This window comes from Haemorhous mexicanus, chromosome 8, assembly GCF_027477595.1.
Source record: "Haemorhous mexicanus isolate bHaeMex1 chromosome 8, bHaeMex1.pri, whole genome shotgun sequence".
Lineage (NCBI taxonomy): Eukaryota > Metazoa > Chordata > Aves > Passeriformes > Fringillidae > Haemorhous > Haemorhous mexicanus.
Window position 1 is genome coordinate 3,798,925 of NC_082348.1, and position 16,360 is coordinate 3,815,284.

General features: G+C 41.5%; 1 protein-coding gene across 13 annotated transcripts in view; it reads left to right on the plus strand.

Annotated features, from left to right (window-relative positions):
* GTDC1 (glycosyltransferase like domain containing 1) overlaps window positions 1–11,419 on the plus strand; it is a 170,129-nt gene extending 158,710 nt beyond the window's left edge. For 10 of the 13 annotated variants that reach the window (XM_059852520.1, XM_059852521.1, XM_059852519.1 and 7 more), the window contains 3 exons: window positions 2,458–2,528; window positions 3,240–3,331; window positions 10,258–11,419. In XM_059852520.1, coding sequence (XP_059708503.1) covers window positions 2,458–2,528; window positions 3,240–3,331; window positions 10,258–10,341 — 247 coding nt within the window. In that variant the 3' untranslated portion in view covers window positions 10,342–11,419. Of the gene's footprint in view, window positions 1–2,457; window positions 2,529–3,239; window positions 3,332–10,257 lie in introns of those variants that run through there. The other 3 variants (XM_059852527.1, XM_059852529.1, XR_009487292.1) reach the window with 2 other exon arrangements.
* Window positions 11,420–16,360: the final 4,941 nt, after the last annotated feature.

Consider the following 16,360-nt stretch of genomic DNA (forward strand, 5'->3'; position numbering starts at 1 on the left):
AATGAGGGATTTTTTTTTCTCTGTGCATCACACAAAAAAGTGCTGTCGATAATTAGCAGTCTTCTGTTATTACTAGACTCAGGTGTCACAACTGTGTCTCATCCTCATTACAGTAAAAAATTTCACCTATCAGATTCATTATTGCTAGATAATGCGACTGAGAGCCTTAGCAGGCCCTCCAGAAAAGTAATTCAACCAAGCAAAATTATCAGCTAATTATATTTAGAATCAAAAGCCCAACAACTATTTGCAGATAAATTGTATGAATTGAAGTGAATAGACCTGAATATTAAGATTCATAGATTTAGCAGATGATTTGTTAATTGGAATAAAAAGACCATTTACTAGCCATTTTAACAATAGATCAATCGTAACTCTTATTTATTATTTAACTAGTAGTGCTTAAGGATTGAAATGAAGAGTAATTGTATTATTGTTATGATATGATACTTTTCTGGGAGAGGACAGAAATGCATGGAAATTAAAGGATTCCTTGTGCATCCTCACACCAAAGTCTGTGTCAGTGTGAGCTCTGCCCAGTTTGATTTGATCTTTAGGTCTTGACAAATGGAAGGTGTAAGGTTTGTAGTAAAACTTACTAGCCATAGTAGGGACTGGACAGAAAAATACACCCAAAATTTGGTGCTGAAAGGAGTATTCAAATAAGATCATTTGCAAATGAAAGAATTCCAAATTTTTAACTTTCATCCAGCAAACCACGGAGGCATTAAATTCTGATTTTACTAATTCATGATCCTGGTAGAGGTTTTTTGAAAGGGGAAATTTCATACTCAAACGATGACTCAGATCCCGTCTTGGCCTGCAGTTTTGTTTTAGGGAGCTGTTCTTTTTTTTTTTTTTTTTTCCGTGCAGACGATATGATTAAAAAGCAAATATTTTAACATAACTTAGTGATCTGAGCTATTACTGAAATGTCCACAGTTTCACTCTTTTTTTTTTCCTCCTAGATTAAAGAAAACTTTAAAAATCTATTTGCTTTGACATATGACACAATATTTAAGAACTGAAATCATCAATTAAATCACACATCAGAAACATTTCCCTTTGGTAAAAAATATAGTGCTAGACGATGTACACTTTGAAATTGTTGTTAATGTTTAAAATGCAATCTGAAGTGCATATGTTATTTAAAAAAAAAAACATAAATTACAAATTTTAAAAGTTTATGAAAAAAAACAGCAGTCATTTCTTAGCAAAAGCATTTGCAGAGAAATGTGTCTTTGGGGTTTGTGGATATGCATAGTTTTCTAGCATGAAAGCTGAATATGTTATTCTTTATTTTCTTTTTTTTTCCTGTTTAAAATTGAGTAGATCTAAAGGAAACAGAGTCCTTTCAGGGTACCTGTAATAAAGTACCAAACCTGACATTCGCATGAAGGTAGCAAAAGCCTTTGGGTTGTCACTGAAAATAGAAAAGGTGAACGCTGACAAGATTTCAGATTTTTTTTTTTTATTCTGGGGAATGAGGGAAACTGAAGTTAAAAATAAAGCCCTCGTATGGTCAACATGTTGGAGGAAATTCAAAGCCTCTCATAAAATAAACATATTTTAAGAAGTGTTTTGAATTTCACTGTGTAATTTCTGGCCAACAGAAATTACGGTTGTATCTTTGGAGGGACGTTGTGTCAGATCAGTGGTCATTATGTGAAAAAAATAAACTGCAACCTGGATGCCTTTAACCCCTTCAGCTGTAAAAAAACTGAACTCCAAGGGGGACAGCTCTGCTACTGGAAAACTTTGCACCGCAGCGGTGCAATTCTAAAATATTTGGGTTTGATGTTACGGGAGATATGTGAAAAGTTCCTTGGGGAAAAAAAGCGAGTACAAAGCTTCGCGCGCTTTGGCAAAGGGGTTTCATCAGCGGTTATTAAAAAATACAACAGTTAATGTCCCGAAAAATAAAGGAAATTATCCAAAGCATGTGAATAAGCTGAAATATCCCAGCTTGGAGCAAGTTGTTCCTGGGTTATATTTAGCTGTAACCTTTGGAGTCTGGAAGTCTGAGGGGAATATCTGCTGTGCCAGGTGAGGGTGGTGTGCGTGTCTGCAACACACCCTGGTGTAGCCAATGTGCCCCTTGTTTTCCAGCAGCATTATTAAGCAAAGCCGTCCATACTTCACCATGTTGTTACATGTGTCTGTCTGCTGATTATAAAATGTGTTAAACAGTATTTAAAAAACAAAAAAATGCAGAGCTGCGCTTTGATTTATTCAGCGAACAAAACATATGCTCGCTGTTCTGTTCTATGTAATTCATATGATCAATAAAATTTTCTTTAAAAAGAGCAACTTTGGCATTTAGAAGGATTATGCTGCTGAAGAAAAAAAAAAGTTTCCCTCTTGCTGCATGCAGGCAACCTCAAGGCTCTTGCACGGAAATAATTTTTTTGGCTGACTAATGTCTATTTTTGTGTATTTGTGATTTCTAATCCTCAGGATCGAGGCTGTGCATTGTGGCTGTTACCCGCTGTGTCCCAAAGCCTTGGTATACCCAGAGATATTCCCAGGTAGCTGCTTTGTTGCTTATTCCTTCTGCTGAAACGTAATAACGTGATTCCTGCTAAAACCCAAAGTTTGGGAATAAACTTGAGTGAAAGCAATTGTTTATTTGGCAAGCCAACATGTTAGTGTTAAGGCAAATTTTATGTGTTTTAATACATTAGACGAAGTTTATATTTGCCATCTGTTCTTTTAAGATAACAAAAAAGCAAGTTTTGAAATAGCATTCTTCATTGTTAGCATACACATCCCGTAATGATAGATTTTTGTTAGAAGGTCACTGATGCTGCAATGGTTTGCAGATTTTTTTTTTGATACACAGAAGAGGGGGGAAAAAAAAAAAGCCAGGCCTGAAAATCACACCAAATTATTTAAACAATTTAATACTTAATAGTATGCAACTGCAGTACAGGATACACACTAATGTAGTACCAGTTCTTCGAAAAATCTCATCACTAAATGTATCACATATGCATTGTGTTACATTAGAATAATGTATTTTAATCACCCCAAGGAGATGTCTAAACAGCACAACTACACAGTCTTATTTAGCATTAAACATCCTTGTGAGCTGAGGTAACCTTATAAAATCATGCTTAAATAATGTAAAACACGAGGCGGCACAGAGCAATATGCATTTTTAATTAGTAAAGTGACTAATATCGAGTGTGTGCTTTGAGGTTTTTGTTTCATTAAAAATGTATCTGTTTTTCCTGCAGCTGAATATCTGTATTCTACACCTGAACAGCTTTTTAAAAGGCTTCAGAATTTCTGCAAGAGACCAGATATTGTAAGGAGACATCTCTATAAGGTAGTTGTTTGGAATAGTTTGAGATGATATAATGCCATATTGAAGTACAAAGGGGGAAAAAAAAAAACCTTTAAAAAAACAACATTTAATTAACATACTAATGTTTAAAGGAAACATGCTAGGGAGGGATATTAGTCGTTACACTAACAAGGATTAATTAAACTAGATGCCAGTTGTATTAACCTAGGTCTTATGAAATACGTGCACTTAATGCATGCTACATGTTTTTTTTAATTTACTGTTTTCTAAAATGACTGTCCTTTACATTTGGACCCAAGAGGCTTATAAAAATGAACCTGGATTAATGCAACTCATTAGTTTAAAAGGAAAATAAAAGAAGGATCCTACAATTACACTAATGAGGATAAGCCTACCTACCTTCCTATCCTAATTTAATCTTCAAAAAATGCAGGCGACAGGTATCAGGTAAGATTTCTTTGGTTTCTGGAATGCTTTGACTGATTTTCAGAATTACAATTATTTTAATTCTTTGTCTTATAAAGTGTGTTGAGCATTAAAGTTTATTGGGAGCATAATTTACTGGTCTTTATCATGTCCCCTTTTCTGCATTCTTTCTGCAGAGAAAGTCTAGGTTCAGTGGCAAACTCTCCATTCAGGTTTTGCTCAAGTGTTCAATGCCAGGCCGACTTTCGTGGTTTTAAATGGTGTATTTACACTGATGGGAGTCGTGCTTTTATTTTTTTTTTTTTTTTTAATTTGAATGTAGATGAAGCACTAAATTTTACATTATTCCAGTGAAGAGCCATTACTACAATGCTGCTTTCAGAAGAATAAGTGCAGCTTTTTGCACGCTGCTTCGCACATTTACAGCGGTTTTTGACTTTTACTGTCCTGGCTCTGCCGTGGGCAGTTTGGATACACATCACCCCTGCACGACAGAGGTGTTTCAGCTTTTTAGCTCGTGAAAACCCCTGAATTCAGCTGAAAGACCTTAAAGGCTTGGGGGTGCATGGAAATACTCCTCGTGTTAACCCGTGCGACACAAACGCGGTTCTTGGAGCATTCCCTCCTCCTTCCAGCCTCACTGTTAATGAGCAGGTCGAGTAATCTCCTCCTTAATTTGGAGTCTCCTGCTGCCAACAGACCCAACCTCATGCCTCCACCTCCCTCCCTCCCTCTGAGGACCAGAAAGTGTTGGGTCTTGCTGTGTCTCGTCTGCCTCTCCCCCTTGCTGCACACACATAGCAAGAGCAGTGAGGGCTTAGCCCACGCCTTGGCTTTTTTTGTGACCTAAAAATAGGCCTTTACATAATGATACATCAAAGATGATGTTGTTTCTGCAGGAAACAGTTAAACCTCAAGAAAAAAAAAAAAGAGAGAACCAAAAATGCAATTTAACACCCAATTTCAAGCTCATTATCTTTCATTGTCTATTAACTTGGCAATGGTTCAGAAGGTAGCTCATAATAGTTTAAAATGCTGACTGAACACTTCCAGTGTTCAGCATTACTTCTTGAGTCAATAGTATCGTAGAGTTAGGCATGGGGGCTTCAAAGGGAAAGCAGTCCTTAAGTGTTTACCTTGGCATTTCCCAATGCTTCAAGCTCAGCTAATGGTTGCATTCACATGGATCTTTCTCCCACATGGATCCCAGCTCCTGAACACAGAGCCAAGGCCTGCAAAAAATACTGATATAAAATAGTACAGGTTGAAAATGTGTGTGCAAGCCCCATAGGCAAAATGCTGATTTGCTTGAAGAATTTTTTATCTTTTTTTAAGAATTCCTTGGGATGATTAGTAGGCATAAGGTGTTTATCCTACCCCTCATGCATGGGGTTTGCAGATCTTCTGAGTGTCAGAGCTGAACCCCTGCAACAGGTAGTAATGGAGCTGAGTGAGGGATTGTTTTAAAATGAGGAAAGCAGAGGCTAATCCAGCACCTGTGAGCACCAGAGGAAATATCCCTGTTGTCTTTAATAAGCTTTGGATCAGCTCAGAGAATACTGTTAGAGTTGTCCTTTTGTGCCTACACCCACGTACACCTAGTCTTTCTTCACTGTGGGCCATCCACAAAACCTGCTGGGAAATGCTAGCTCAGAGCTGTGCTGTTAAGGTCATTGCAGCTGGAGTGATGCTGCTTTGTAAGGAGGCTGAACAGTGAAGTCCTGAAGGCTGCACAGCACTTGCACAGTATTTTCACCTTTTTTTTTCAGATCACTATAATATTATCTCTGCATTAGTGGGCTAGAAAAGAGATCCCAGCACAAGAGTCAGTGTTAACCAGCTCCTTGTCTTTCAGAATCATCCTGCCATACTCTCTGCACTGAGTTTTATCAAGTATCTGTGACACTTTGAAAGTAGAAATGCTTTAAAAGCAAATAGTGCTTTTCTCTGCTGGTTGGGGATTCTGCTCCACAAGTTGGGAAGTAATCACCTTGGCTTATCCTTTTACATATTGTTGGGATTTTATTACTCAGGATATCTATAATAATTAGACAGTGGCTAATTAAACGGGCATTTATTCCTTCAGATGTCCTCAATGCTTGTGCTAACAAAATTAGTAGCAGAAAGGAGATAAATGGCAGCAGGGCAGTGGGCTTAGGGGCTGGACAGAGGGAACATCCCTGTGAAAATGCACAGACCAAGGCATTAAACTGTAGTAGATTAACTCCACGGAGCAGGTTCCTGCTGGCAGACTTTTAAAAATGTCCACAATGTAAGCACCTATGAAAACCTTTCCAGATGATGTATTGCTCACCTGAGTATTCACACAGCACTCAGGGCTGGCTCATCTGCATTTCAGCCTTGCCTTCTGCCAGTTATTAGCAGAAGACTGAGATGAGAGGGAAGCAAATCTCATTTGTTATCAATTATTTGTTCTGTTCCAGTTTCATGGAATCAAACTTTAGTTCTGTGTGGTTTTGGTTGCCAAGGTAAGCAGAGGAATGAAGCAAGTAACAACAACAGGGCATTGGTCAGGGCACACCACAGGACCTGTTAGTGCCTTATCTAGTAGATTTAAAATTAAAATAAATAAAATAAAATAGGGCAAAACATTTGTTTCTGCATTATTTTCTTAAAGTTTACCTTTTAGTTTCCTCACTTGAGTTTCTTAATTTAAAACAGCATGTATAAAGAGTATACAGTGGAAAGGGACAAGAGTTGCCAAAAGCCAGGCATGGAAGGAGCTGACAACTTTAAATAATCTCTCCCAGCCCTCCCAGCTGAATGAGTGCTGGTTGACATGCTGTCAGCTTCAGTTCCTACAGAAAAATCCTACTCTCACTCATGCTTGTTTAATGGAGAAAAGAATTTGGCCCACTTTCTGACATTCATCTTCTCATTTCCATCACACTACAGAAGCTCACCTGCCTATGAAAAGACACATGGCGTGATTTTTTTTCTTTCTGACACCACTGTAGAAGGAAGTCTGGTGAATTCAAAGGGATTAAACTGCTGTAAAATCAAATTAAGATCCCAGTTAGACCATAGACATCTGAATTGTTTCCAGTCTCAGGATTTGGCTGTATAGGGCAGTTCTGACAAAACTTTTTTTTTTCTTTTTCTTTCCTTTTTTTTTTTTTCTGTGATTTCAGATAAAGCAGTATCTTGGGTATTTCAGGGAAATGTGTAGAAGGAAAACTGCTCCTGGTCCAGCTTTCATATTTAGGCAAAGCTAGGGAAACAGCAGGAGGCATTCTCAGTGCAATATGCAGGGCATTGGGCACGTGGGGATGCAGAGGAGCCTGATGCCAGATGTCCCATCAGCCACTCAGCCCTGTTGTTCACAGTTCCTGTGCAGGCCATGTGAGAGCCAGGGATGGTGCCTCTGCCTTTATCTTTACCCAATCCCCAGCAAAACCCCATTGGAAATTCATTTTTCCATAAGCAGCCTAGTGGAAGGTGTCCTTGCCCATGGCAGGGGCTTGGAATGAGATGGTTTTTAAGAGCCTTTCCAACCCAAACCATTCCATGATTCTATGATTTGTTTATGATGGTGTTTAAATAATTTCCTTAATTAGCTGAGGTTTTTCCCACCTTCAGTTGTGTTGAGTGTCTTCTTGTTCTGCATTTGGTCGCTTGGAAGCAGGAGCTCCCCATCCATTTTTATTGTACCATGCATTATTTTATAAACATTTGTCAAACATTTACAGTATCCCAGTCCTTTCAGTCTCTCCTTGTGAATGTTATTCCATGTTTATATTCTAATCTTTCATCATTCAAGCCGTTCTGATGCTTGAGAGCTGTTTTTGTGCTGGTGTGATCATTGCTTTAGAGAATTCTGGGACGTGCCATCAGTTTATGTGATGTGTAGTACTCTGATAATTCCCAACCTGTTCCTTATGGAGCCAATCCTACTGTTTACTTTTTAATGGTGAATGTATATTGAGCAGATGTTTGCTTACAGTGTTCTCCAGATCTTTTGTCCCGGGCTGATAAAGTTAATTCAGAGCTTTATAGGGTATGCAAATAGTGCAAGTATTTCCATCCATCCTGCTGGCTTTCTGTTCTCTAGCAGAGCACGTTTGCAGAGTTAAAAAAGAAGGAATTGTATTGAATTTCTGCTTTTACCTGGCTAGCATCAGGTGCAGGTCAGAAGGAGGTTAGAAACACAAATGAGAAGCTTGTATTTGCTTCTTGAACTGCTCGGTTTCCCATGAACGTGATTTAAAATGGTTTCAGAGGTGGGTTTGATCTGCTTCTCAGAGTCTGTGGGGGAAGGTTACAGGAACTCTGGAGTGCAGAGCTCTGTGTCCATGCTCTCTCCCATCTCTGTTCAGGTGCTTAGTCATGTGATCCCAAGGGAAATATGTAAAGCATAAGGATTTTTTGTGTGAAATAAAACTTCCATTACATATTTGGAGCACAGAATCACAGACTAGTTAAGGAAGGTGCCTCTGGAGGTCACCAGCCCAGCCTCTGCTCAAAGCAGGGCCAGTTTCAAAGTAGGATCTGACTTCAAACTTGGATTTAGTTGCTCAGGATCACATCCAGATTAGACTCAAGTCTTGACACTTTCCATTCCCTGTGTGTGGCTGATACAGTGAAACCCCTGTCTAGCTTAGGAGTTTGCACAGGTGGGGGGGTGTGCTGGGCTGTGGGACACAACTTAAGCATTTTGGGTGACCCTTAAGTCTTCAAGTAACTGTGGTAGAGGGAGGTCAGCCTGGCTAACATGGATCCTCAGTTGGAGTTGCCTAATTTTGGGATCCAGCTGTAGATAAATGGAAATATGTGCAGATATATATGTGTGTAGGTGGCCTGCACCTGATCTTCTCTCTGGGCTTGTCTTGCTCTTGTCTCTTTGAGATAAAATATCCAGGAGATTCCAGCTCTCTGAAAATCACAGAATCATGGAAATATTTAGGTTGGGAAAGACCCTCAAAATCATTGAGTCCAACCATTGATCCAAAATTTCCATGATCACCATGTCCCCAAATTTTGGTCTGTACCTCACAGCAGTTGGCTGCACTTGCAGAGTAGGAATAAAGCAGTTATGGGGGCAACTTTGAGCATAAACACCAGGACTTGGAACTTTTCATTCTGACAGTATTAGATAGCTTCCAGGGGAGTTTTAGAGAGTAAATGAAAACTGGCAGATGAGCCACAGCCGCTTCAAAACAGTAGATGGAGAAATGGGTCAAAGTTGCAAAAAGCAAGAAAACTTCTTTTTTTTTCCCAGTACAGTTTATTCAAATTACCTTGGGTAAAAAAGCAGGAAACTGTTTTCCCACTGTTACAGTCACTCAGTGTGTTCTGAGCCATCCTGTGCAAGGTATTGCATAGATTTGCATTGAAAATTTGATGTTTTTTGTTTAAAGACAGCAAGAATGAGGTGAGTTTTAAAACTGCCAATATAAGAAACTGCAGAACAGACCAGTTTGGTCAAAGAAATACTGTTACTCTGCTGAGGTGTGTTCAGTAGCTCTGCCTTGGGCCTCACAGTGTACCCAATTCATGTAAAACAATGGCGGGTTTTGATGCTGGTCTCCTAAAGTGCTTGGAGTTTGAAAATTGAACTCCAAAAATAATTGCTGCAAACTGCTTTCCACCTTGATTCTTCCCCCTTACTTGCTTGCAGAGTGAAGGAGCTGGATCACAGAGTAGATCTGACCCAATACAGATTGGCTCTGTAAATCATTCCACTCTTGCTTGCCAAATCTCAGGTTTTGTGTGGAAAATTAAATCTTAATTTTGTTAAGGCAGTTTTTTTAAAAAGTGCAAAAAATCTACCCTAAATCAATACTGTGTGCTTGAACTTGAGCTGTCCTGGAAGAGCCATCTGAATGGATGAAGACTCCTTATTAAATTCTAAAGGTTAACTCTGAAGTCTAATGATGGCAGAGTAGATATTAAGTGCTTCAGTTCTGATCTTAGGACACTAGAAACAAGTTGATTATTTAATGAAAAATACTGTTCTGCTACTGACATTATGCTGTTTGCTCTTTACGGGAAGATGCTGCTTTATGTGAAAACTTTGCTTCTTTTGATCCCACATATTTAGGAGCTGTTGATGGAAAGACAGTGATGGAATTTCATTTCTTGAAAAAATTAATTTCCAGATCTTTGCATAGTTACCACTCCTCAAAAAAAAAAAAAAAAAGAGATTATTCTCAAGTAAAGCCCAGAGTGATGATGGTCTAGCAGAGCTAGGCCCTGCTCCTGCTGGCTCGTGGTTCTGCCATGTCTGAAGGTGAGAGGGGCACATTGATCCCTGAGGGTGTTCAGTCCTTGACGTGTCAACTGAGACCACCAGAAAGGCAGAGGGAGCAAATAACCTGGGCCTCGTGACCAGCTTACCTGTCTGGAAAAAAAACAAAACCCTGAATTCACCCCGTTTTTAAATAACACCACAAAAGTGTTCTTTAACCAAGTGTCTTCCACCCCTCCTGAAATCCTTGGTGCATTTCGTGTCCCAGCCTCTAACAGGGTTCCGTGTGCTTCTCTCTTGTGCTTCCTCGCAGGGCGAGACGGCCGGGTTTTCTTGGGCAGCGCTCGGCAGTAAATTCAGGTCTCTGCTCGCAGCAGAACCGAGAGAAGATTTGTGACAGATGGGGCTAAGTCACAAACTTGCAGCCTCAGGCAGAATTGTGGAAGTTTCCAGAGTGTGCCCATATTTACCTGATCAGAGAGAAAAGAAAATCTGCAGAGGAAGCCGAGCCTGGCTGCTTGTCATAGCTGACACAGAGCCATCTGCCACAAACCTGTGGCGGCTTCAGATCTCCAATCCCTGCCACCACCCCAGCTCAAATTAAATACAGATTCTTAGAGACGTTATGATGGTTACACATGTCCTCGGCATCACATGCAGGAGACTGTTCAAAAAAAATATGTGGCCTGTTGTGTAACCGCACTCATGTATCCCATATGTGGTGCCACATTGAATTTCCGGTTGAATCTGTTTTTATCCTTTGTACTGGATGACATGGTGCCTGAATTCTTTCTTTTCGCCGACACGATGGCAGCCAAGCTGCAGCTTCAAACGCTCACACTTGGCTGAGTTTCTACCTAGGTTGCCAGGTTATCATTGGAGCCTTATTGTGTCCTCAAAGGGCCACAGGGCCTGAAAGGAGGATCCGAATGCTGCCGGACTAATTGGGCAGCCATCTCCGGGTTGTTGGGAGGCAAAGGGCTGCTTGAGCACTTCTCTCTCTTTTTCTCTTCTTTTTTTTTTTTATTGCAAATTAATGACTCTCTGGCAAAGGGGTTTTTAAGTGAAGGTATTAATAAGGGGTCTGGCAGGTAATCCCATGATTCGTGGAGTTACATTTGCATTTAATTAATCTTAAAGAAAGCTGAAAGATAAACAGCTGTAATTCAAACTAGCATGGGAAATATGCTACGTGGTGCCATCTATCCGATAAAATGAAAGCCGAGACACTTGTTTTATTTCTCTCAAGGATGGAGAACAAACAGATAACAATCAAAATACTTCCAATAAAAACCAGTAGTTTAAATGTAATGGCAGTTCATCAAGAATCTTTGCATCCAGTTGCAAATGCAGTCTTTTCAAGATAAATCACTTATGATTCCAGCAGTCAAGCCGCAATATTTGTTGATGTAAAATGTTTTGAAGATGTAGATTGTACAATAAATTTTTAATAAAGTGCCCACTGCAATTTTTAATTAGCATATCTCATTCATGTGTAAGTGTGTACATCTATCTGTATGTTTATCACCATGCATATCCTTGTGTCAGAGTCAATGAATGCAATTGTGTCTTTATCTGATGAAGTAGAATTTGGTTTGCGAGCGATAATAAAACCTTATGGCAATTCCAAGATTTTCATCTCTGCTCTGGGAAGAAGCAGGAAGAGGACTCTGGGTAAGGTGTTACGACATGAAGCCTGGTAAGGATTGTCTTTGCAGACAGGTGTGGTCTCAGCTTCCCTTGGATCAGGCAGGGCAGCTCCTCTCCCAGAAAGGGGTGAAAGGTACAGTCTGGTCCCCCTCCCCACGAGTGTCTTTGTGATTTTTGACACCATCAAGAAGCTGAAATGTCATTTTTCAGTATGAGAGAGAGCATGTGTTGCTTCTTGTTAAAATTACCCCATAAAGCAATCAGAGACAACCCAGGCAGACCCAATGGAAAGTGTTTGGTTGTTCTCCTAGCACTGCAGAGTTGTAATTTTGCAGTTTTCATTTCTCTATATGCAGGTTCCTCCTTCTTTCTGCTCAGCCAAAGCCCAGCTTGGCTTTAGGCACAGCTTGTCGTTGGGTAGACGTGGTCTTCCCAAGAGTGTAGGTCTGGTGGTCATCCTTGGAAGACTGAAGGAAAACGACTACCTTGCACTGCTGCCAGAGTGTATCATAGATGTTCACCAATGTCGTCACACCTTGCACCATCCAATTGGAATATTTTTGGCTTTACTGCTGGGGAAACTGAGGCATGGTGCAGTTGTAGCAAACTGCTTCAAGTATCACAGTGAGTCATTCTCCACACCAGTAAAAGGGAAAGAGGAGATGCAGTAATGCTGCACTCGGGCTTGTGGTGAGCAGACTCAAAACATCAAAGCTGTGTGGTTTGCACTCAGAGGCTCCTGCTGTCCTCAGGGCACACCCTCATCAGCCCCATGGCCAGAGGAGGTCTCACCCAGCTCCTTGGTGGGGTGCAGCTCTGCCCTGCTGAACTTACTGACCTTGATTCTTCAACCATGCCCAGCTCTGTCTGCTGAGCAAGGCTTCGTCTTGGTGGAAAATTTTTCCCTTCTTATGAGCCCTTGCAAGTAATGTTTTATAATAGAAACTCTGTGAGGAGTTTAATTGCAGGGTAATAAATAGCAATGCTGTGTTATCTCCTGATATTTCGTTACATTCTTAGAGAAGATGCACAGCTGCTCTGGAGCAAGGATCCCTGGAAGTGTTCAAGGCTGAATTGGACAGGGCTTGGAGCAGTTTGTTCTGGTGGAAGGTGTCCCTTCTTATGGTGGGGGATTGGAACTAGATGAGCTTAAAGGTCCCTTCCAGCCCAAACCATTCTGATTCTGTGTCCTTACCACATCACAGGATGTGTCAGGGGCCACCCTGGCCTGTTTGAGGTCCTCAGTCAGGAGAGTGATGTAGGACTGCCAGGTAGCCAGAGGTGATACTTGCAGGGCTTCCAGGTAGTCAGAGGTGATGTTTCCGCCAGGGAGTGTCCCTTCAGCACTGCAGACTGAAACAATCTGTGGAGTTTTGCCTCTCAGTTTCAGGAGGGGAAATGAGAGTGTCACCCCGTGCTGCTTCATTTCAGTCCCTCATTCAGAAGGTCAGAGGGACAAATTGGGATCTCGGTCCCATTGTTCCTACACACATGAGTAAGTGGCGAATGCAGACACCTAATCCTGTGAGTAGAGCAATAGAATTGAACCTTGACTTACTTTCATGTTTATTGATGTATCACTTGCATTGACACAGCAGAGCCAAGGCTTTGAGACAAGTTTCAGTGCAGAGTCAGAGCTGGGTTTCCCCGACTCTGTGCCAGCCTCCGCCTGACCAGACAGCTCCTCCTGCATCAGTAACAGGCCAGGCACCTAATCCTGCAATCCTTTTGTCCTGGCATTTGAGATCACAGGAAACACAGGTTTATTCCACATGAGAATTGTCTTTTTCCTTATAATAGAAAAGAAAATCCTAAAACAATTAGGGAATTCTGTAGCAAAGCATTTCCAGCATTCCTAGCCCCACTCTGGTGCTACAGGCACAGCAAGGAGCTGTGGCACCGACCAGCTTCCATCCCTGTTTGCAGCACTGAGACCTCTGCCTCAGCTCAAAGCTGTTCTGAATTAGGTGGTTAGATTTTTCTAATTGCGTTTTTAAAGACCGAGCCAGCAGTTCATTAGAAATCACGGAGCAAATTCTGCTTCTCTATTACACCAATATAAATCTTGAATGAATTTATATCAGGATAACTGGGAGGGTAGAATGTACCTCCCATCTTGTTCCTCAGATTATTAAAAGTTAAAGGGCCTTGAAAATTAAATTCACCTTTCCCTGTTCAAGCTGTTTACTCTGTTTTTTATTCCAGAAAGGACAGTTGAAAATAATTAACCAACCTCCTTTCTGCTTATAGGCACTTTTAAGTGGGGTTCTCATGTACTAGCCCGAGACTAGTTTGTGTGGAAAAGACCAGAGGGCATTTTCTTTCAAACAAATTGTTTTCATGGGAATAATTTCCCAGAGAATTATATTAAAACCTTTCTGCGAATCCTTGATTTTTGAAGAAAAAAAATTCCTCTTATATATCCTTGATCTGGGGGACTTGGTGGTGTATTTGCAGATATAAATGAGCACCTTAATGAAAGTCCTTCAGGATTTTACCTTCTAACAGGCTAACCTTATTTAACCAGAATACTTCTTAGCGAGGCTAAGAAATTTTCTTGCAGGAAAATTTTGCCTCTGAGTTACCAACCCTTGTAAATAAGGTTTTATAATAGAAACACTGATAGAACTTTAATTACAGGGCAACAAATAGCATCGCTGCCTAATCTTCTGATATTTCTTTGGATTCTTAGCGGAGATTCGCAGCTGTTGCTGGAAGCTGATGATCAGGGGCTGTCGGGGCTGGAGGTTGTTCCCCCCACCCCGCGGAAGCAGCAGCGAACGCGGAGCGGGAGGAGGCTGCGGGATGCGGCCGGGGAGCGGCGGGGGCCGCCAGGAAATAGGGGAGGGGAAGTGGGGGCAATCGGCAGCTTGGCACCGAATATCCCACCCGCGGAAAAGGTTTTCCCGTCCCGGTGAATGGCCGAGAGGGTGGAGGTGCGGGCAAGCCAGGTTAAACGAGGCCAGTGACGGTTGTAATAGTAAAAATAATAATAATAATCATGACAATTACAATCACGCGAGGGGCTTGAGCCGGGGTGATCGCTGTCGGGGCAGCCCCGCGGTGCCCTCCGCTCATCCCGGCGCATCCCGGCGCATCCCGGCGCGGCGCTGCGGACGGAGCGGAGCGCAGCTTCCCCGGGAAGCGGGGGACGGACACGCCGCCCGCCACTTTCATCATGGACATTATCGATAATAAAAATATTCTTCTGAAAATCCGATTCTTCTGTAGCATTGCTCTACAGAGACAGCAGAGAGAAAGGCTCCCCCTCCCCGGCACGCCGTGGCTTTTCCGCGGGTGCGGAGCGGCCGCCCGTGATGCGCAGCCTTCCCCCAGCCCTGCGCGCCTCCGGCCGCCCGTCCCCGGCTCTCCTGCGGTTCCTCCAGTGAAAACACAACCCCAAAAAACACCAAGCGAACAAAAAAATACCCGCAAGCCCCCGAAAGAAATCCCGGGCAAGGAGCGCGGCGCTGGGGAGGGATGGGAGGGATGCGTGCGAGGGGCTTAACCCTTGGAGCTTTGAAGGCAAAACAAGGAAATACGTTGGAAAGGCATGTCTGTAAACAATGATAATTAGCCTTTTCAAAAATCATAACACTGATTAAAATCTCGGATTCATTATTTATTCATCACAGAACCTCTTTGCAGACCTGGGAATAGTGATTAAAACCTAAGTGCTTCTCAATTTTGCACAGCTCGAGAGGAGCCTAAAAAGGGGTTAAAATGGAAAGGAAAGAGGAAACCGAGCAAACAGAATTCTTCTTTTAAGAACCAATACTTTCTTCTTCCCTTCCTGGCAGGAATACTCTTATTCCCCCAAATTTTGGTATTATGAAAATGTTTCTCATACTAAGTACAAGTGTTAGACTGAATCCAGTTGGTACTAAAATTGCAAACACACTTTCACTCCTAGAAAAGCCAACAGAAAGGAACTTCTTTTAACTCCATAATAGCAGGTTACAGAGTAAATGAACAACTGATGGTCAACTAGCCAATTATGGTATAAATATCCGTTGTTTACAGCGAGGTGTTAAATGAGCCTTTCGAGCACAAAGGATCAGACTGTCTAAGCTACAATTTGTGCTTCATCCCATTATGTCTCCCCGAAAAAGGCCCGTGCCGTTGTAGGTAATGTGCGCTCAGAACATATTTCTCTCTGTTGATTTTAGTTTGCTTTAATTCAATACACACTCTTGTTTACTTTTTAAAATTTAAATAAATGTCAGCATTGTATAATTTCTATGTTAACAAAGCAGTGAGCAAAATCCCTTGTATGTTTATAAAATATTATTGTTTAATTCACATAGTTTAGGAATTCCAAATGTTGAGAATAGGAAGGAGGCCAAATACCATCTGTTTATAACTATGATGCATCATCATATGTGTACTTTAAAAAAGAAGAAGGGGAAAAAAAAAAAAAAGAAGCTTGGTCAATCATGCCACTGTTCTATCTGTTAGGAATATAGTGAGGATTTGAAATCTCTCTGTGCCATCCACAGGAAATTTTAGCGTGGTTTAATTCTGAGCAGGGATGTTACAGGAGTTGCTCAGGTCTGTGTTCCTGTCAGAAGAGCTGCAGGAAACACTCACGTGCCCCAACCACTGCAGGCACGAATTCAATCACTTTCTCCCAGCCTCAATATTCCCCACTTCTAGAGACCGAGAAGCAAAACCTGAGAGATTTATTTAAACCCCTTTGTAGATTCTGGGGGGAGAGGGGAGGTGTGGGTGCATCTGGGGCTTGGTTTCCAAGCACTTCATACGTT